The sequence below is a fragment of the Globicephala melas genome, chromosome 15 (assembly GCF_963455315.2).
Source record: "Globicephala melas chromosome 15, mGloMel1.2, whole genome shotgun sequence".
Classification (NCBI taxonomy): Eukaryota; Metazoa; Chordata; class Mammalia; order Artiodactyla; family Delphinidae; genus Globicephala; species Globicephala melas.
In genome coordinates, this window is record NC_083328.1 from 71,477,852 (window position 1) to 71,498,868 (window position 21,017).

Below are 21,017 nucleotides of genomic sequence, written 5' to 3' on the forward strand. Positions count from 1 at the left end.
CGCAGACTTGCCCAGACCCCCAGGGTACCCGTGGAGCCCCCTCCCTTCCCGCAGCCTGCATAAGGAGCCATCTGTTCTCAGCTGAATAAACAAGCGGGGGGAAGCAGCTCCCGGTCCCCTGCCCCCCGGCCCGACCCCCGCACAATGCGCCTTTCTCCGAGGAGACGCCGCCCGGGCGCCGCCGGAGCGCGCTCCGTCTGGCCTCCCCTCCGCCTGGCGGCACAGCAAGACACGCACACCGACCCCGTGGAAACCAGATTTTTTTGTTTTTTTTTTTTGTTTTTGGTAAGAAAAAGAAAACAAAAAAAGAAATCCTACAAAGAACTGAGCGCAGCACGCGTCCCCCACATCCCCTCCCACGATCCCCCGCAGTCCGGCTTCTGGTCCAGGCGAGGCCAGCTCGAGCGCAGCGCTGGAAGCCCGCCAGCGCCTCCCCCCCGACAGCCCAAGCCTGGGGGACCCAGCTTCTGCCCGGCCCCAGCGCCCGGAAGGCGCACGAGGGGGCCCAGTCCGCGGGGCCGCCCCCCTTGCCCGGGTCCGGGCCACCCGCGGCCCTCACTTCTGGGTGGCCAGTTGGTTCTCCACATCCTCCAGGCGCGCCGTCAGCTGGGCCAGTGAGCGGTTAAGGAAGCCACCGGGGCTCGCGGGGGTCCCTTCTCCCCTCCAGTCCGCGCCCCTGGACCCAAAGGATATGATTCTGCGACAGACTCTCGAGCGCCCCCAGCGTGCGGCCCTGGAACTCCACAAGACTTTCGCACTCGCAGGGGCTCCGAAGCTCTGTCCCCGCGCTGATGCCCTCCTCTGGCAGCCGGGCACAGAGAGTGGGGGAGTGAGAAGCTGGAGGAGGACCAACCAGCCCTGGCTGAGGCTCTCCGATATCCCTCCACCCGGCCTACGGCTGAGTGTTCGGGTTTGGGATTTGGACAGACCTGGGATGAGTACCAGCTAGGTAGCTGTGAGATATTGGAAAACCCCCTCAACCTTTCTAAGCCTTAGTTTCCTTACCTGTAAAAATGGATACAATGAGAACACCTTTTCGTCCAGCGGTGCTCAGGATTCAGTGATTTTCGTGTGTGTACACATCTTAGAAGGTTTCTCAAACCTTGATGCTCATTGGAATCACCAGATCTTGTTAAAATATAGATTCTTGTTCTTAACAGGGAAGGGGCTGAGACACTGAATTTCTAATAAACTCCCAAGTGATGCTGCTGCTGGTCTGTGGACCACACTTTGAGTAGCAAGAGTCCACAGCAGCACTGTCCAAATGAAACTTTATGTAGTGAAGGAAATGTTCTGTATCTGCCTTGTCCAGTGCGGTAGCCACAAGACACAGGCGGTTATTCAACTTGAAATGTGGCTAGTGCACCTGAGGAACTAAATTATTTAATTTAATGTAATTTAATTTAAATGGGTGTATGTAGCTAGTGGCTACCTTATTGGAGGGTGCAGATCTAGAGCATTTCCTGATGCAAGGAAACACTTTATAGGGTATTTCAACTAGGCCAATGGTTCTCCAAGTGTGGTCCCTGAACCGGCAGCATCAGCAACGCCTAGGAAGTTATTAGCAATGCAAATGATCAGATTCCACCCCAGACCTACTGAGTCAGAAACTCTGGGGTTGGAGCCAACAATCTGTGTTTTAACAAACCTTCCAGGTGAGTCTGAGGCACACTAATGTTTAAGAACCACTGATCCAGGGGACTTCCCTGGTGGTCCAGTGGTTAAGAATCCCCCTTCCAATGCAGGGGACATGGGGTTAGATCCCTGGTGGGGGAACTAAGATCCCACATGTTGCAGGGCAGGGGGGGAATAAGCCCGTGTGCCACAACTACAGAGCCTGTGCGCTGCAACAAAAGATCCCATGAGCCCCACGCAGCCAAAAATAAAAAATAAAATAAATAAATATTTTTTTAAAAGACCCACTGATCCAAGTCTATTTCCTCATACATTTCAACATCTCTGAAATCCAATTGGTTGCCTTACAATTAAATTTGGCATCCTTTTTTTCTTAGCAGTATAGAAAATAATGAATCTTACAAGGGATGGTATCTTAGATTCACTGAATTCTGTAAACGTGTGCCATTTTTAATATTACAGTACAATGCCTGGCACTTGGCCTTCAATACAGAGTTGCTGTTATGATTTAAAAGTTATATCTTAGTCTGTATGTCATGTTTATCAATGGTATTGATAACAGGTCCAGAAAGGCTCCTAACTTTGCAGATGGGGAAATCAAGGAAATAAATATATATTAAATATATATACTTAATACACATCTTTGTGTACCTGAAACACACCCAGTCCTGCCGCTTTGCCAGGTCTGTAAAGTTGAATTCCAACAAGGTAAAGGGCTTATGATGTGGCTCCCCTCACCAATGCTGAGTTGGGCGTGCCTTTGAAAAAATTCCCCCCAAATTATTCTGAACGCCCACTAATTTGGGGAACAGGTAGTTTAGTCCAGTGCTTCTTACACTTTAACATAATGCTAATCCCCTGAGGGTCTCGTCAAAGTGCAAAACTGTATTCGGTAGGTCTGGAGAGCGCTGGAAATGCTGTAGTTTTAACAAACCATTAGGTGACAGCCCTGCCGCCGGTCCACGGACCACACTTTGAGTAAAGAGGCTCTGTCCAGCGAGCCCATCCCCTGGCTGTCACTCAACGAAGGGGGCGGGAACGAATAGGACCGGGAGATCTCGGAGGGTAGGCAGTGAGAGAAGGGGAGGGGTCCCGAGACCAATGTGCTCACCCGGGCAGATGCTGCCTTTGAGGTTCTCCAGCAGGTGCGTCATGGTGCTGAAGTCGGGGGAGTAGGACACGTGCAGCTCCGCTGGCTCCGAGGCGATCTCTCGCAGCTCCTCCTCCACCGCCTTGCCTACGCCCACGGCGTACATGATGATGCCTGCAGCGTCGAGGGACTCAAGGGGGCACCCTAGGCCTCGGGAAAGCCGCCTCCCCGCATCCAACCCAACCTCAGGCCAGCGCGGCCCGCGCCAAGCCCACCTTCCTCCTTGGCGCGCGCCGCCCACACCGAGACGTCATCCTGGGAGCGGCCGTCGGTGAAGACCAGGCCCACGCGGGGCACGTTGAGCGCCCGGGGCCGCGCGCCCTGCGCCTCTGAAAAGCTGTGCTCCACCATGTGGCGCAGCGCAAGCCCGGTCATGGTGCCGCGCTCCATATACTCCACAGCCAGGACCGCCTGCTTCACCTCGGCCGCCGTGCCGTAGCGGCCCAGTGGGAACTCGGTGCGCACGCGGCTGGAGAACTGCACCAGCCCCACGCGCGTGCCTTCCGGGGACACGTCCAGGAAGTCCACGATCTGGTTCACGAAGCGCTTCACCAGCTCGAAGTTCTGCGGACGCACGCTCTTGGAGCCATCGACGAGCAGAACCAGGTCCACGTGGCCTTCCTGGCACCCTACGCCCACCCGAGCAGAAGAGCTGGGATTAAGGGATCAGATCCTTGGCTGGCAGCAGCCACCTGCTCATTCATTCACTCGCAAACATTTATTATATTACAGATACTATGTGTGAAGTCCTTCCTATGCCAGGCACTGTGCTAATAACAATTATTATTATCATCAGTGGCATCATTATAATCTTTGCCATTTATTAAGCTCTTACCACAAGCCTGCTAAAAGCATCTTTTTAATCATCATCATCACAATAGCTACCATTTATTGATCACCTACTGTGTATCAGACAGAATTCTAAACTTTACCACTACTAACAATAATAAATAAAAACAAAAACATTACTATTTGACAGCTTACCATGTACCAGGCACTGGGCTAGGTGCTTTATATATTTTTTCTCAATTCTCCCAATAACCTTGGGTATTATCCCCATTTTCTAAGGATCTGAGATTCTGAAGGATAAAGTCATTTATTTGCTCTGGATTCCACCACTAGTAGTGGCTGAGCCAGGATTTGAAGCCAGGTCTGTCTGACCCCAAAACCCAAGCTCTTAATCACTCTACAAGATTGCCTCCCCTGTTCTGAGACAGGGACTTTGCTAGGCCCTGAAGGAGGTTCGCCAATAAATGAAACATAATCCTGACCCATAGGATATCAGGATAGAGCAGAGCAGCGAGGCATGCCATTTGCTACCATCAAGGAAAGTGCTTGAATAGAGGGGCTTGCAGGGAGCAAGGTAGGGGTAATTCATTCTTCCTGGAGCTAGTGAGGAAGGCTGCATGGAGGTGGTGACATGTGATTTGATCTTCAGGGATGAGTAGGAGTTCTCCAAGGCATGAAGGGACATTCTAGATGTTGGGGGCAGCGTGTGTGGAGGCATGGAAGCTGGGAGCCCTGGACACGTTTGGGAATGGGCAGGCCAGTATGGCTCAAATGTTCAAGTTTGTCAGGAGACAGGCTGATGGGGTTGGCTCAAGCTAGATTATAATGACCTAAGGCGGTGGTTTCAAAAATTTGACCACAACCCACAGTAAAAAAAAAAAAATTAATAATAATAATGTAACAATACATCATGATGCACTTATACTCACATATAATTAAAACTAAGTTTCGTGAAACAATACTTACTCTTTCTACATCCATGCAGTAAACTCTATTTTCTCTCTCTCTCTTTAAAAAAAATTTCTAGTTTTTAACCCACTAATTTGATTTTGTTATCCACTGTGGTTACAACCCCATTTGTGTATCCACTGTGGTTACACCCGCCATTTGAAAAACTCAGGGGTAAGGCATTTGATCTTTATTTTGTAAGCACTGGTGAGCCACAGAAGGCTTTCGAGCAAGGGAGAAATGTGATCAAATATGTATTTTTGAAGTTAACCCTGGCAGCAGGGTAGAAGATTGAGGGGAAAGACATGGAGGCAGGGCAAGGCACACCCTCCAACTCCACCACCACCAGCGCACACACACACACTCATACCACATTCTTGGGCCACAGCAAGGACAGGACAGAGTCAAGGATACTCAGAATGTGGGCAGTGGGTCAGAGGCAGACAGAACCCCCTCCCACCCATAACTCACGGCTGCAGCTCTTGCCATCTGCCTGGAGCTGCCACCGCTCAGGGCATAGGCAGCGGTAGGAGAAGCCCTCACTCACGCACTGGAACTCGCATCCATGGTCTACGCCATTGCAAAGGTCCTGGGCTTAAAGGAGAGACAAGACAGAACGAGTCAGGGTGGACTCCACCAGCTAAGATCCCTCGTCGCTCTGCACAAATGCAGGAGACCCCTCCTCACCCTGACAGCTCCTGCCGTCGGGCAGCAGGTTGTAGCCCGCTCTGCAGCGGCACCGTGGCCCACCAAAGGTGCCAACACACTCATGCTGGCAGCTGTGGTTCCCAAAGCTGCAGTGGTCAATGGCTGGTGGCAAGGAAGAGACAGCAAGATGTCACTTCTGCCTGGAGCCATCAGAGACCTTGGTCCAGGTGCTAATTGGGGGGTTCACTCACCCCTGCAGCTCCTCTGGTCCTGCTGGAGTACAAAGCCAGCTCGGCAGCGACAGAAATAGAAGCCCGGGGAGCTGACGCAGTGATGCTCACAGCCATGGGTCCCTTCAGTGCACAGGTCGAGGGCTGAGGAAGAGGTGAGGTCAGGCTATGCCCTGGGGCTGCCCTTGTCAGCCCTGACAGCACAACCACCTGGGGAGCTTTTTAAAAATACCTATGCCTGGACCCCAACCCCCCAAAATCCTGACTTAATAAGTCTGGGGTGGTACCCAGGCTTCTGTAATTCCTCCAAGCAAAGGCCCCCTTCCTACTGAGCCAAGCGGCCCTCCCAATTCAAGCTCCAGATGTATCCCAGTGGGCCCATGACTGAGCCAGGCATAAGAATGGGAATCCACAGTTGTAGAAGACAGGACCCCTGCCCTCAAAATGTTCACTAACTCACAGAGGAGGACCAGAGTTAGTGAGGCTCTGCCACTTTACCTGTCTGAGCCTCTATTTCCCCATCTGCAAAATGGGGATATAATGGAAGAGAACAGTTGTTATTTACAACTGCCTTCTGAGGAGGATGCACTATTGCCGCGCTGAGTATCTTCATGGTTTCGATGTGCAAATATGGCCTAGAGCTGAGCTGGGGAATAGGGGCTGGAGAGAGATGAGATGCCCTGCATAAAAGTGTGAGAATGTGGGGTTCCTAGAAAAGAGATGGGGAGTGGAGAGAGGAAAAAAAGGACAAGAGAGATGGTGTGGAGATGATTTACTGTGGGTTGAGTTTGCCAATGGAAAATCCCCTATAGAGGGGTGACTGAGGACTTTCGGGATCAAGGGTGCCTAATATCCAATTATAAATAATGGGTGTTTCTTTTTCTGTGTGTATGTTTGACTTCACTTAGACGTAAGTCACACCTCTGTCCACCCCCCATCTTTAGTAAAATAGACGTATGCGCGACTTAACATATACACGCCCTTGTGTGCACAAGTGTGTCAACCAAGGAAGAGGCTGAGTTACATCCACAGGACAAGAACAGCACGTGTGGATTGAGAAACTGCGCGAGGACCCATAAATCGAATTCAGCAGAAGCTCAGAGCTAGAGGTGACCACAGAATGTAAGCACTTGGGGAATTCCCGGAGATCTTGGGAAGGGTTTTGAATGTTCACAGGTCATCAAATGGGGCTTCATGCCAGCCTTTTCTAAGCCCCAGAAACAAGAAGACCCCAGCTGACATCTGGGTTATTGGAAACACAGGACCTCTTTTTCCAGAATGTGGTGAGCTTGAGAGATGATGCATGTAACTAACGCTCCTAGCTTAATGTCTGATGCTAACCTGGCATACAGTAAATGACAGCTGCCGTTATGATCAAAGGATTGGACATATATACACAGGGGGAAAAATCCTAACTGTATAAGCAAGGCATTGTGTGTCATAGCTTTTCAGAAAGCAAACATGAAGAACCAGGCCTTGAGAGATCTGCAGCTGCAAAGAGGAGTGGCAAGAGCAGCCCAGGTGAGCAGCCCGGAAAGAACTGAGATGCAGAAGCAGGAATGAGCAGCATATATGGGGGTGGGGAATGTAGGAGATGTATGGAGACCCCAATTCTGTCAAGTAACAGAAACAGTAAGGATATGCCTGTGAAATTACACAAGTTTGGGAGCTGTTTTGAAGCCAGGTAGGAGATGAGCCTGAAAGAGGGGGGAGACAAGGCTATAGAAAATACACTTAACTGTATTAACTGTATGACCTCTGTGAGGTCAAGATTTCTAGCCCTGGTCCCACCAAGGACTTACATGACCCCAAGCGACACCTTCCCTTTCCTAGACTTGTAAAGTGAGGGAGCTGGACTTTGACCTCCAAAGGCCCTTCCAGACTCATTGTACTGATGCTAGGCCAATGGGGAGCCACAGAAGGCTCAGGAGCAGTGAGACTGGAGGGTGGGGGTAGCTCTCACCCAAACAGCTCTTGTCATCTGCTGCTAGCCGGTAGCCGGGGTTGCAGGCACAGTGGAACGTGCCGGGGGAGCTGACACATTGGTGCTGGCAGCCGTGTCCCCCCTCAGCACACAGGTCCTTTCCTGAGGACATACAAGAGTAGAATCAGCAGGGGACAGATGGGGAGAACCCTCCAACAAGAGAGAGCTGAATGAGGTCAGAGCAGACCCCATGCTCAAGGATGTCTTTAGATGGAATATGACTTGGTTGAGAGGGGCCAATACAGGTGGGAGGTCTTAGGGAAAGTATAGGTCCTCAGTGGCCCCTGTGAATAGGCTCGGAAGACAGGAGCACGGGGCCAGAGCTGTCAGTGGGATAAGGGAAGACTATACGGTGTAAAGTAGAGGAAGAAGAGAGATGCTAAATCAAGGTAAGCGGCATAACTCAAGGTGTGACGAGAACAGATCTTGCAGCATTGTGGGAGGGGCTAAAACGAGAGGGGGAGGGGTCATCCCCAAGTGGGCGGGGCTTGACGCCCGAGTGGGCGATGGCTCTCAGCCTTGAGGGGTGGTGCTTCTTGTGTAGAGAGGCGGTTTTGGAGTTAGACATTAAGCCTGTGGTAAACCACAACAGCTCATCAAGGTACGCGGGCACGCTAAACGTTGCTCCTTGTGGGCGAAGCCTTGAGCAAAAATGGGCAGAGCTGGAATTCCACACAACCCGCGGTAGGCCAGGGCAACTCCACGGCCTGTTGGGAGGGGCTAAAGATGGCGTGGGCGGGGCCAGCCGGGAGGGGGATAGGATTCACTGTGGTGGGAATGAGAATCGAAGCGGTTGGAGAGTTCGAGTCTCGCTCCAGCGCTCCCCTCACTCACGACACAGCCGGCGCTGGAACTGAAGGCCAAATTCCTGGATACGGTCGAAGGACTCGACGAGGAAGACGTGCTCGTCCAGCGGGGGGGACGCCATGGCGCGCAGGGAGGCCACGTCAGCGCGCTGAACCCCCACGGCGTAGATCTCGATGCCGCGGGCGCGCGCCTGCGCCGCCACTTCGGCCACGCGATCCTGGGGCCGCCCGTCGGTCACGATTACAGCGACGCGCGGCACGCGCGCCTCCGGCGGGCGCGCGCCCTCGGCCACACTGAAGGCCACGTTCATGGCGTACTGGATTGCCAGCCCGGTCATGGTGCCCTGCGCCAGTGGTACTAGAGTGCGGATGGCGCGCTCCATATCCTCGCGGCGTGAGAAGGTTCCGAGCGGGAAGACGCTCTGCACTTGACTCGAATACTGGATCACGCCGACGCGCGTGGCGTTGGGCCCCACGTCCAAGCTGCGGAGGAGGCTCACCAGGAACTGCCGCATCGTCTGGAACTCGAAGGGGCGCACACTGCGCGAGCTGTCAATCACGAACACCAAATCCAGGGGCCCAGTACGGCACCTGGGACCTGCGAGGAGATCAGGGAGGACTTTCCTAGGTTAGCCAAGCCTCACGTCCCGGGAGAACCCCACAGAAACCCAGGGCGGAATGGTGCTCTCACGGTGTAACAGCGCCCAGCACAGTCTTAACCTAGCAAATGCAGGTTAGCTCCATCCACTCACGCAGCATTTGAGGAGGGCCTGGACTGGGAGACTGCACCAAATCTCTATCCTACAGCTCTGAGGTCTATACTGAGGAGGTGTTATCCACTTGCAAGGAGGGCGAGGGGACGTCGCAAACTCAAATGCCTACAGGAGTTAGGCAGGCAATATAAATAAATATAAATAAATGAGTGAATGTGATGGGTTAGGACGGAGGACCCAGAGAGCCTCTATAGCTCATAAAGTGGGCAGCTCCAGACAAATGTTGCCTTGCAGCCGTGAGATCTGCCAACCCCATGTTGGCAGATCTTGGGTCTTTTCAAGAGAAGCCCCAAATTAGGGTTTTTATGTGAAATCTCCTGATTTTTTTCAATTAACTTAAAAAAATTAAACACCAACTGGACAGTTCTGCATGAGCCCAACTTGGGTACCTCCAAGCCACATCCTACAGATGGGAAAGCTGAGGCCCAGAGAGTTGAAGCTGTGAACTCGAACCCAAGCGCTATGGTTCCAAAGCTCTTGTTTTGCTCTCCCCAGCAGGCAGTTGGCTGCAGATGGAGAACCTGCTTTTGCTCCCCTCCCCCTGCTTCTGAGGGCTGGGTTCTGGCTCACCTGCGAACTGGAGCTGGGTTTCCCAGGGCTGGAGAAGGAGCAGGAACATGGGCAGCTGCGAGCATAGACGCCCCCTCATCGCCCTCGGGGAACAGAGAACAGGGGTATCAGAGCCTGAAGGGAGGAAGGAAAATAGCAAAGCAGTAGAATTTGCAGAGTTCTTATTCTAGGTGATGGGCATTTTGAGGGGGAGGAGGGTCATGGGTTTATTTTACTAATCTCTCTAGTTTTGTGTATGTTGAAATTTTTCGTAATAAAAAAATTTCATCACGGTGAGATTGCTGGAAACACAAGGAATTCTGCTTTGCAGAACTGCAGAATAGTAAATACATAGAAATGAAGAGTGGCCCCCGCTCGCCACAACTGGAGAAAGCCCTCGCGCAGAAATGAAGACCCAACACATACAAAAAAAAAAAAAAAAAAAAAAGATACAGAATTTAAAAAGGAAAAGCCTTGGACTTCCCTGGTGGTCCAGTGGGTAAGACTCCGCGCTCCCAATTCAGGGGGCCTGGGTCTGATCCCTTGTCAGGGAACTAGATCCTGAATGCCACAACTAAGACCCGGTACAGCTAAATATATAAATATTAAAAATAAAATAAAATAAAAAGGAAAAGCCTTTCCTTAATGCCAGCCACGATGTTAAACGTTTTTCATGCATCGTGGCATTCATTGAACCCTCTCGACAATTCTATGGGTCTAAGGCTGTTGTTGTTCCCATCGCACAGATGAGGAAACAGGCTCAGAAAACTTCAGCGCTAGTACCCGAATTCGCGCGGCAAGAAAGTGGCTGCACCAGGATACAATCCTACGCCTGCGGGGTTCCGAGAACCAGCCCGCGTGAACCTTTGCAGAGGGAAACGATTCCCCACCGCACCCCCTCCTCTCTGCATACAAGGCGCCTCTGTGTGACTGTCCTCCCGCCCACCCCCCCAACCCACCCCACAGCCAAACAGGCACCGCCCCATTGCAGGCCTGCATCGCGTTGGTCTAAACCCTCCACGCAGATGAAGTCGCGACTTGGCGCCGCCCCTTCCCGCCAGCTCTCAGGAGAGGCCGCCAGGGGGCGCCTTCGCGCGTCTGGCTGTGTTGGCTAGGTGGCCGTGGGAAGCCCACATCTGCCCAGCAGGTGCCCCTGCCCAAAGCAAATAGGGGGCTGGGAGCCCCAGGGCCTTGGAGATAAGGCCCGGGCAGAATATATCCGGCGTTAGGGCCAAAGAGCAGAAGTGCGCAGGGTTCCGGGGACAGTGGCATTGGACGCGCCCCGGACGCGAGCCGGCCCGGGCCTCGGAGCGCAGCCATGGACCCTGTGGGGGCAGGTGAGCGCTCACTCTCCCGCGGCCCTTGGCGACGCCCCTTGAGAGTCATGAAGGACTCCCATTATACAGATGGGAAAAGTGAGGCCCAAGAAGGTGGCCCGCCGAGCTGCAAAAGAACCTAGGACTCCTGGCTTCCCTTCTCCCTTCTGAGCTGTCTGGCAACCTGGCCCCTAGGCGTCACCTCTTTTCCTTCCATTCGCTCCCTGGGTCCCTACCCCACCCCCACCCCCGCACCCCCTGCTGAAGCTGTGTTAGCCATTTTTCTGTTTCTGTTTCTTGGCAGAGGGGGCCAGCTGACCCTAATCCAACCGCAGCCCCGCCCCCTCCCCAATTCCGTGAATGGTCCTATTCTGAGCAAGGTCGGGTGCCTGGAGGGAGCGACAGGCGCCCTTCCCGTCCTGGATCCTCACCGTCTTCGCCTTTCAGGCCTGGTAGAGGAACAAAAATCCCTCTGGCAGGACCCATCGTGGGAGGGTGACTAAGCCAGATGTGCCAGCTGGAGGTGGGAGGGTGTGGAATGCCTTCTCCAGCTTGGGCCACAGTCAAGGCAGGCGAGCACCCTTGCGGAGTATGAGGGTAAAGGCACAGGGGCCTTCGCTGCCTCCCATCCGTTCCTACCTGCAGAAGCCTCTGAGCCCCCAAACCTTGATTAAGTTTCCCCTTATCTTGCTCTTGGCCTGAGCCAACATCTCGCCTGGCGCCCCACCTCCACCCAATCCTAAAAGTCGAAATAGTCCTTGCCTCAAAGTTCATCACCTTTCCAACCCCTCATTCTACAGAGGAAGAAAGCAGGACCAGAGAGGGTAATGTCTTGCCCGGGTCACACAGCAACGTGGCAAGGTGACAAAGCTGACACTAGAACCCAGAGCGCCTCTGAGGCGGTTAATCATAGCTTTAAGAAGAAATGCCCTTAGGGTGGGGAAAGTGGACTCTTGAGGGAGGAGAGGTCTGCGAATAATTCCTCAAGAGTTGGCTGAAGAATAAACACTTTGAGGACGTTCCGGGGAGCGGCGGGGGGGCGGGGAGGGGAGCCGGGGGGGGAGGTTCCTGGAGGGAGGAGGTCAGGGAAAAAGTCCCCCCCTCTCCATTTTGGCGGCCGTGCTGGTGGGGCCTCAATTTGGAAAGGACCCTACATAGGTGGGGAAGGGCACAGCAGGTCGGACGGGGGCATCGTAGGCGGTGCAGCCGCGCTTAAATATGGTCGCCTGGTCTGGCTGGATGCCTGCTCCCCGCAGACCCCTCAGCGCACCCAGGACCTCTGACTCACCTAAGCCTGCCGGACAGCTCGGAGGCGCGGCCGCAGAGCGGAGCCGACGGGCGGAGCCTCCCGGACAGTTGGACCAGGTAACGGCGCAGGAAGCGTGCCCGAGGTGCGGACGGCCAGGCAGCTGGAGCGAGAGGAGGCGGCGGCCGCATTTAACCCGGGGGCTGGCGGGTGGGGAGGGAGAACGCGGGCCGCGACCCCTCCCACTGGTAGGGAGCGACTCCCCTTCCTCCAAGGGCTGGGGCGGGGCCAGCGCGGCGCCCCCTGCTCCCGCCACCCCTGGAGCCGCAGACGCCAGCTGCGGGGCCAGAATCGGGCTACGGTTGGAGGCTGGGCGGCTACGCTCTCCGCAGCTGGAATGCGTTGGAAGCCTCCGAGGCCCTTCCCCGGGGAGAGCCCCAAGGGGCGGAGCGGGGCCTGGCTCGGCCGCCGGCTGCTTGGCCCCGCTTCCGAGGGCGCGGCCCGGCTCTTATCCCCCGCCGTCCCCTCCAGGGGTGGGGAGAGGTCCCGCACTCTGATCCTGCGAAGAGGGTAGCCTCAGGGTTCATTGCTCTTCCCAGGCCCCACCTGGTAGTCCCTCAAATTCCGCCATCACCGACGCCTTTCCACGGTCTCTGCAATTACTTAGGTCTTGGGCCCATCACCCTCACCCATCAAAACTCCCAGGCGAAGACGCCACCAGGCCCCTAGGCTCTAACTGGCCCACTCCACAGGGCCGATGGAGGCCCTGTAATCAGGAGAAGGAAAGCTAAGACAGCAACAGGCACCTTCTCTTGGGAGAAAGGGGGCTGAGAGTGTTGCTTTAACCTGGAAAAGACGAAAATATTACCCCAGGATCCTGGGCACACAGTTTGGGGGCCCATCCATTTTCCCAGGCATCTGCAGGTACGCGAGAGAGCACTCTGATCCAGGGGTCCAGCAAAAGCTCCCCCCCCATCAAGACTGCACCGGGGTGGGTCCCCCCAGGGTGCAGGGAAGCCAGGCGCCCTCACAAACTCTGCCTCCATCACAAGACCGGCACAAGCGGGGCCTTTGTGGCTCTGGGGCCTCTCCCCAGTGCTCCAGGCTGCAATGGGAGTGGAGCCAGACTTGCAGAATGGCGCCTGGGTGGTCCCGGGTGGGCTCCAGGCAGACCTCAGTGAGCACCACGCAACCCAAATATTTAGCCCACAGCTTGCACCCAAGTCCCCTCCCTTGCCTAAGGCTTCTTCTCTTTGACCCCGAGGGGGCAGACCTAGAACAGTCCCTTCCTCCCATTCATTGCATTCCACCTGCCCCCTTCGGGCGCGCTATGCCACCTCGCCCCTTGACGCTCCCTGCTGTGGGCGGCCGGTCTGTCCCCACTCCCAGGTCATCCCCAGAGCCCGCCGCGGTCCTGAGGGAAGGTGTGCGCCAGTGCCTACAGCAACAGTGCGAGCAGACGGTGCGGATCCTGCACGCCAAGGTGGCCCAGAAATCATATGGAAATGAGAAGCGGTAGGTCCCTCAGTGGCCCTCCAAGGTCCCTGCGACCCGACCTTCTGCCCTGTGTGCCCCTCCCTTTTTAGTGTCTTTTAGAACCTGGAGAGGACTCAGGGCTCAGCTATTGGCCAATCAGGGGCCTTTTCCTTCAGCCACCATCAGCCCTGACTTCGGTTTATAGCAGAACCTCCCTGTGAATCTCTAGTCCCCATTCACTCCCTCATTCACCCATTCATTCATTCTTTCATTCCACAACTACCTACTGAGTGCTTATCATGTGTCAGGCTCTCTGGCACTGCTGGGCACCGGGCATACAGTTGAACAAGACAGCTATGGTCCCTGCACTCCTGGCATCTTCACTGTCGTGTGGGAGAGACAGACAATAAACTCCTCACAAATCAGTAAACAAGAGGCTTCCAGATTGTGGTGAGAGCTAGAAGGGAAATAGAACCAGGAAAGGTGATAGAAACTGAGGAGCGGGGATGTACTTTAGCTAGCAAGGTCAAGGTGGTAGAAAGACCCTTTAAGGAGGTGACATCTGAACTAAGACTTGAATGTGAAAATGGAGCCAGACATGAGAAGATCACGGGGAAGCGTGTTCCAATTAGAAGGAACAGAAAACACAAAGACCTTGACACAGTACTAGCTTGGCCTGTTCCAGGACAAAAGAAGTCAGAGTGGCTGGGATTAGAGAAAGAGGTGGGCATTGCAGGAAGTAAAGTTGGAGAGGCAAGCAGCGGCCAGATCATGTGAGGACTTTGAATTTAAACGGCTGGAGGATTTTAAGAAGATGAGTAACATAGTCTAAAAAAATTTTTTTTAAAAACACATTCTGGCTGCTGTGTGAAAAACAGGTTGAAGCGGGTAGGAGTGGAAGCAGAGAGGCCAGTTGGAAGGCTGATGCAGAGGTCCAGGCAAAAAGCTATGGCAGTAGGGACTAAGGTGGAGGTGGTGAGAAGTCAGTGGATTCTGGATATGTTTTAAAGGGAGTGGATAGGACTTACGGATGGATTGAATGAGGAATGTGAAAGAAAGAAAGATTCGGGTGTTCATGGGGTTCACAGTCATGGAGAAGCCTGGGGAGAGCGGTGGGAAAGATGTGTGTGGGGGGGGAATCAAGGATTCTGTCTGGTCTTTGCTACCTTTGAGACGCCTACAGGACAGTCAAGTGGAGATGGATACACGAGTCGAGCGCTTACATGTCTCCGCAGGTTCTTCTGCCCCCCGCCCTGTGTCTACCTCGCAGGTCCCGGATGGAGGGTGAAGCCAGTGCAGGGCCAAGGTGAGGGAGGACTCCAGGGATGCCGGGCGCCACCCTCTGTAAGGGGACCCTCAGTAGGGCTCGGGAGCGGGGCGGTTCTCAGTCGCAGTCTCAACGCGCCCTCTGGCGGCGAGAACTAAGCTTGCCTGACACTTGAGTCCCTCCAGAGCCCGCTCGCGTCCCTTTCCAGCCCACCAGGCAGGGGAGACCGGGCCCATCGTCTGCGGTTACATGGGACTGGACGGCGCGTCCGGCAGCGCTGCCGAGACGCAGAAGTTGAATTTCGAAGAGCAGCCGGACTCCAGGGTGAGAGCGCATGGGAAGGGGGTTCGATTCTTGCTCCCATCCTTGCCTCTCTCTTTGGTGCAGGGGGGCTCCTTTACTCCCCTGCAGAAGCCAAAAGATAGGTGAGGATGCCGAGAGACCGGGGTTCTGCCTTGAGGGTGCGCCCAAGAGCTTGGACGTGCAGCTTCATGTCACGTCCGACGGGGCGGACGTCAGATAACTGGGGAAAGTCAGTTCATCCAGGGACTGAGGGCTGGGGTCAGACGACCCATCTCCGCCAACCCTGTAGGAATTCGGTTGCGCCAAGACCCTGTACATCTCGGACGCAGACAAGAGGAAGCACTTCCGGCTGGTGCTGCGGCTAGTGCTCCGAGGGGGGCGGGAGCTGGGCACTTTCCACAGCCGCCTCATCAAGGTCATCTCCAAGCCCTCGCAGAAGAAGCAGTCGCTGAAAAACACCGACCGTGAGCGGGGTGGAGCCTGGCCGTTGGGCGGGGCGGGGAGGTGCCCCTGGTCTGGAAGCTGCTAGGTTTGGGAGGGGGGAGGGGGAGATGCCTGGATTGTAGGGTTGGGGTCAGAGTGGGAGAGGTGGAGTTTGAGTCGGAAGGGGGCGGGGTCTGGGTAAGTAGGTGTGTGGCTTAGGTCGGGGAATGGGAAAAGTTGGAGAGGCAAGAGCAGAGGGAAGGGGACAGAGGCCGACTTGAGGTTGGGGGGTCCCCAAAATGGTCGGCAGGTGTTGAGCCAAAGACAGATTAAAGGTGATAATGAGGGCTTCCCTGGTGGCGCAGTGGTTGAGAGTCCGCCTGCCGATGCAGGGGACGCGGGTTCGTGCCCCGGTCCGGGAAGATCCCACATGCCGCGGAGCAGCTGGGCCCGTGAGCCATGGCCGCTGGGCCTGCGCGTCCGGAGCCTGTGCTCCGCAAGGGGAGAGGCCGCAACAGCGAGAGGCCCGCGTACTGCAAAAAAAAAAAAAAAAAAAAAAAAGTGATAATGAAAAGGCAGGGGAAATTCAGTTAAAAATATTTATCCAGTGCCTGATGTATATGCAAGTATCTGTTCTGGAGGAACGGACAGCCTAGCAGAGGAGAGAGACACACACAGCTGATCAAAGAGACAGTTTGAGATAAGTACTGCCCTGGATGCCAAGTGACAAATCCCAGGGCTGATGGCTTTGAAAATACGAGGAAACAAAGCCTGAATGACAATGACTACATCACTGCTACCCTCACTGGAAGATGGAAGGGAGAAGTAGGGGACGGGGGACTTTCTTGGCAGGTATATACATACATCACCCTGTTTGATGCTCACCCTTGTAAGGTGAGTCATCGATGAGGAAAATGAGGTTTGGAACGTTCATGCATTCATTTAAGAAATATCTGGGCCTAGGACTTCCCTGACGGTCCAGTGGTTAAAACTCAGCGCTTCCACTGCAGGGCACGTGGGTACAATCCCTGGTCAGGGAACTAAGATCCCACATGCCATGCAGCGTGGCCAGAAAAGAAAGGAAGAAAGAAAGAAAGAGAGAGAGAGAGGGAGGGAGGGAGGAAGGAAGGAAGGAGGAAAAGAAATATTTGGGCCTGTCACCTTCAGGTGACTTGCCTAAGTTTTCCCAGCTAGAAAATGGCCCACCCAGGGTTTGAACTTGAGTCAATGTGACTGTGAAGCCCAGCTCCCACCCCTACACCTTACTGTCTGTTAAAAACCTTGAAGAATGTCTCAGATCCAGGCAGTGCTCTGGCTGGCCCTTGGTGTCAGGAAAGGGCCAGGCAGGGGTAAAGTGGTGTAGTGTGATGGTTTCGAGTGCAGATTCTGGGGCCAGGCGGCCTGGGTTTCAACCTGGCTCTGCCACTGGCTAGCTGTGTGATCTAGAGGGAGTTGTTCTCTTGAGTAGAGATAATATTATCTACCTCCGAGGGTTGTTAAGAGAAGCAAAAGAGCTAACACATTTTAAGCATTTAAAACAGTACCTGAAACACAATAAGCATTAGCTATCATCATTATGCAATGTATAGGAACTTGGGTTAAGTATACATTGCGCACCAACAGTATGCCTAGCACTGTGAGGAGAGGGCGATGACCCAGTGCTTTCTCCCCAGGTGGTCAAAATCCAATTAGAAAACAAAGTGGCTGCTCTGAGCCCGTGTTAAAAGGCTGGAAGAGATCAATGTCAAGCCCTAGAAATGTACTGCTGTTTCACACCACGCAGCCTTTGCTTACGCAGCCCCCTGAGCAACTCCTACCTACTTCATGCTTCCCAGCTGAGAGTATAACCTCCTCCAGGAAGCCCTCCTTAACCCAGCCAGCCCTCACTATATCATATGGAAATTTTATATTTATTCCCTGTCTCCCCTCTGAGACTGTGAACTCCTCTAGAGCAAAACTGGGTCTAATTCACCCTTTGGCACCCAGTACCCAGCACAGTGCCAGCCACCAAGTAGGCACTTAGTAACTACTTGATAAAATTCTGTTTATTGAACTGAAGGATGCCCAGGCAGCAAAAAGAACCAGACAAAGGTACAGAAGCAGGATTACAGCAGGTGCTAGATAAATAGCGGTGACATATGAATGCCCAGTGTGTCTGGGAATTTGAGCCAGACTGGCTCAGGGGACAGAGGATGGGAACTTACCTGGCAAGTCCAAGGGACCAAGCCAGGCAGGGGCACTGATTCCACCTCCCCTCACAGTGTGCATATCCTCGGGCTCAAAGGTCTCCCTCTTCAACCGCCTGCGCTCCCAGACGGTCTCCACGCGCTACCTCTCTGTGGAGGATGGGGACTTCGTGGCCAGTGCACGCCAGTGGGCTGCCTTCACTCTCCACCTGGGTAATCCCACCAGCAGGCCTGGGGCTGGGCACTTCACATGCATTCCCTTTTTAAATCTTCACAACTCCTCAAGGAAAGTAAAATTTGCCCCATGGAACAGAGGCTCAGAAACACAAAAAGACTTGCCAAAGGTCCCAATGAGTTGGTGACTGATCCAAGCTATTCAGACTCCGGTGTCCAGCCCCTTTCCTCAACTCAGCCCCCACCCCAGGGGGCAGACATTCGCAAGGATGGCCACAAATGACATCTCCAGGCTGAGAATCTTCAGCCTTAGCTGCCTTCCTGTGTGCCAACCTTGCCCATAAGACCCATGTCCAATGTGAGGTGGAGCTGCAGGCAAGAAGGGTGGGATTTGGGGCAGAAGCTTGGAACCCCTGAAACCCTCCTTCCTTCCCTCCTTCTTTTTACTCCCAGCTGATGAACACTGTTCCCAGGGAGACTTCCCGCCTCGAGAGGGCTATGTCCACTACGGCTCCCTGGTGCAGCTGATCTGCACGGTCACGGGCATCACACTACCTCCAATGGTATGGGAAGGAAGGGCACAGCTGGAGGGGTCCCCCCAGATCCACACAGAGGGTGTGACCCACAAGTGCAGCGCTGGAGAGTGAGAGCCCAAAGCATGATGACACCTATCCTCACTTGGGATACTCAGTGCTTTGTGGGGCTGGGTGGAGGTCGAGCGCTGGCGTGGGGGGAATATGCCAGTGTCCTCCCTGGCTACCGAAGAAAGAGAGAAGGGAAGCCTGTGGGCACCCAGGCAACTTGCTGCCATGCTTCCTCCCACCCTTTTGCTGTAGATCATCCGCAAAGTAGCTAAACAGTGTGCACTCCTCGACGTGGATGAGCCCATCTCCCAGCTGCACAAGTGTGCATTCCAGTTCCCAGGTGGTCCTCCAGGAGGAGGTGGCACCTACTTATGTCTCGCCACAGAGAAGGTGGTGCAGTTTCAGGTGAGAAGCAGAGAATATCAGCACCAAGGTGTCCCAGAAAGTCAGAATGCTGAGAACGTAGAACGTAAGGTCACCATCAGCATCATGGCTGCTACTTACTGAGCAATACTGCCTCCCGTGGAACGTTAGAATCGTAGACTATCGGGACAGAATCAGAGAATGTAGACAAAATAGTGATAATGGTGTTGAGCAATACTCCTTCCCAAAGGATATTAAAGTCATAGAATGTTGTGATATAAAATTGTAGAATGTAAATTAAAATAATAATAAGTAATAGTATTGAGTATTATCGAGCAAAGACTATTAGAATTGTAGAATGTTAAGACAGAATTGTGGAAAATTACTATTATTATCATAGTAATAATATATTACTATAAATACAAATAAACTATTATATTATCATAAGAGAGAAAACCATAACATGTAGAAAATAACATTATTATTCAGCAATAATCCCTCCCAAAGAATTTTTAAATTTTGGAACGTTAGGGCACAGAATTGCACAATGTTTAAAAACATGGAATTCTAGAATTCTAAGAAAATACACCTTTAGAAACCAGCTAGTCCAGCGAGCTGATTTAACTCTAAAGAGAGAACTTAAGGGTTTTGTCCAAGCTCACAGGGCAGGTAAACTGCAGAGCCGAGGACCAGAACGCTAGGAACGCGGAAGCCTCTGCACTGCGCTGGATGGACGCGCTGACAGCCACCATCCGCGGCTTCTGCCCCATCCCCTCGGATCTCCCCCCAGGCCTCCCCCTGCCCCAAGGAGGCGAACAAGGCAGTGCTCAATGACAGCTCTTGCTGGACCATCATCGGCACCGAGTCAGTGGAATTCTCCTTCAGCACCAGCCTGGCGTGTACCCGGGAGCCTGTCACTCCGGTGCCCCTCATCAGCACCCTGGAGGTGAATCGCGCGCTGGGGGACGCTGGCGGGCGTGGATACCGACCGCGCTGGAGGGTGGGAGTGCAGGTGAGGGAGGGCTGCGGGCTCTCGGCCACCGCTTCTCCCACACCCCCTGGTCTCACCCTCCCCCAGCTGAGTGGCGGGGGCGATGTGGCAACACTGGAGCTCCACGGTGAAAACCTCCACGCGGGGCTCAAGGTTTGGTTCGGGGAAGTGGAGGCCGAAACCATGTACAGGTATGAGGAGGGGGGACTCCCATGGGTCCCAGGGAACGAAGCAGGTTAGGGGTGGGGGGATGCATGTCATCACTCTCACTGCAGCCCTGACCTCGATGCCCCACCCCCAGGAGCCCGCGGTCCCTAGTGTGCGTGGTACCAGACATAGCCGCCTTCGGCAGCGACTGGCGCTGGCTGCGCACACCCATCACAGTGCCCGTGAGCCTCGTGCGTGCCGACGGCCTCTTCTACCCCAGCGCCTTCTCCTTCACCTACACCCCGGAGTACAGCGTGCGGTCCGGGCCTCCGGGTGCCTCTGCGCCCGCCGCCGACGCCGATGCGCTCCTGGAGAGCATCCATCACGAGTTTACACGCACCAACTTCCACCTCTTCATCCAGACGTAGCAGGCGCGGGGTGGACGCGGGGCCTGATCCCCGGCCGGTTTGCTGGGTCCTGGGCCCTGCCCTCTGCCCCTGTGCTGCGGAATTGAAGGCTGCAGCCCGAGCAGCAGAAGCCTCTCGCCCTAGAAACCCGTCCCTGTGGGTCTAACACGGGTCACTCACTCCTCCTTTTCCAGCTAGGAAGACACGACCTGAGTGACGCTCCCTTTGTGTCCAGTCAGGAGTGTGGCTTTCCCTGTCTTTGTTTCTGGTTCACTCTCTAAATCAATCACACACTCTCCGTCCCTCAGGAACTTTGTAAATCTCTCTTATTTGTGCATCCCCATCCCTCCATCTTTGTCTTTCTCCATCTCTCTATGTGTCTTGCATACAGTTCCACACACTCTGAAAAGTGTGTGAAATTCCAAGCCTAGAGCATTTCCCCTCCCGGCAGCTGTGTTTCCCCTAGAAGAGGAAATCCAGAGTTTCACACATCCGGGCAAGGGACAATGGACTCCTGAGGCGTGGCCTGCTTGCCCTGATGTACCAGGTCTTACGTGGAACACTGGATCCCACTCAGAGCACTGAGTCCCTTCTGGAGCATGGGGCCCCTGCCCCGGAGTAC

The 21,017-nt window shown here is 54.2% G+C and overlaps 2 protein-coding genes across 2 annotated transcripts; one reads left to right on the forward strand and one right to left on the reverse strand.

Annotated features, from left to right (window-relative positions):
* Nucleotides 1–379: 379 nt before the first annotated feature.
* Nucleotides 380–12,417, reverse strand: MATN4 (matrilin 4). The gene is made up of 10 exons (XM_070043592.1): nucleotides 12,117–12,417; nucleotides 9,534–9,647; nucleotides 8,219–8,788; nucleotides 7,364–7,486; nucleotides 5,422–5,544; nucleotides 4,994–5,116; nucleotides 3,001–3,414; nucleotides 2,747–2,899; nucleotides 694–801; nucleotides 380–614 (listed from the first exon to the last, which is right to left on the reverse strand). The coding sequence occupies exons 2-10, from the start codon at nucleotides 9,610–9,612 to the stop codon at nucleotides 556–558; spliced, it is 1,752 nt and encodes a 583-aa protein (XP_069899693.1). The 5' UTR covers nucleotides 9,613–9,647; nucleotides 12,117–12,417; the 3' UTR covers nucleotides 380–555.
* RBPJL (recombination signal binding protein for immunoglobulin kappa J region like) lies at nucleotides 10,831–20,526 on the forward strand. The gene is made up of 12 exons (XM_060284963.1): nucleotides 10,831–10,849; nucleotides 12,085–12,193; nucleotides 13,464–13,589; nucleotides 14,786–14,856; nucleotides 15,026–15,141; nucleotides 15,410–15,584; nucleotides 17,805–17,942; nucleotides 18,357–18,466; nucleotides 18,740–18,892; nucleotides 19,641–19,796; nucleotides 19,929–20,032; nucleotides 20,143–20,526. Exons 1-12 carry the CDS (start codon nucleotides 10,831–10,833, stop codon nucleotides 20,414–20,416), a joined length of 1,551 nt encoding a protein of 516 aa, XP_060140946.1. The 3' UTR covers nucleotides 20,417–20,526.
* The last annotated feature ends 491 nt before the right edge of the window (nucleotides 20,527–21,017 follow it).

Excerpts from the sequence above, each read along its gene's own strand:
- MATN4 (XM_070043592.1), bottom strand. The coding sequence starts at position 9,612 with ATGAGGGGGCGTCTATGCTCGCAGCTGCCCATGTTCCTGCTCCTTCTC. Across the intron at positions 3,415-4,993 it reads AGATGGCAAGAGCTGCAGCC|GGTGCCAGGAAGGCCACGTG; the intron begins GTGAGTTATGGG and ends GGGTGGGCGTAG. Across the intron at positions 802-2,746 it reads CAAAGGCAGCATCTGCCCGG|AGGAGGGCATCAGCGCGGGG; the intron begins GTGAGCACATTG and ends CCCGGCTGCCAG.
- RBPJL (XM_060284963.1), top strand. Across the intron at positions 13,590-14,785 it reads TCATATGGAAATGAGAAGCG|GTTCTTCTGCCCCCCGCCCT; the intron begins GTAGGTCCCTCA and ends ATGTCTCCGCAG. Across the intron at positions 15,585-17,804 it reads GTCGCTGAAAAACACCGACC|TGTGCATATCCTCGGGCTCA; the intron begins GTGAGCGGGGTG and ends CTCCCCTCACAG.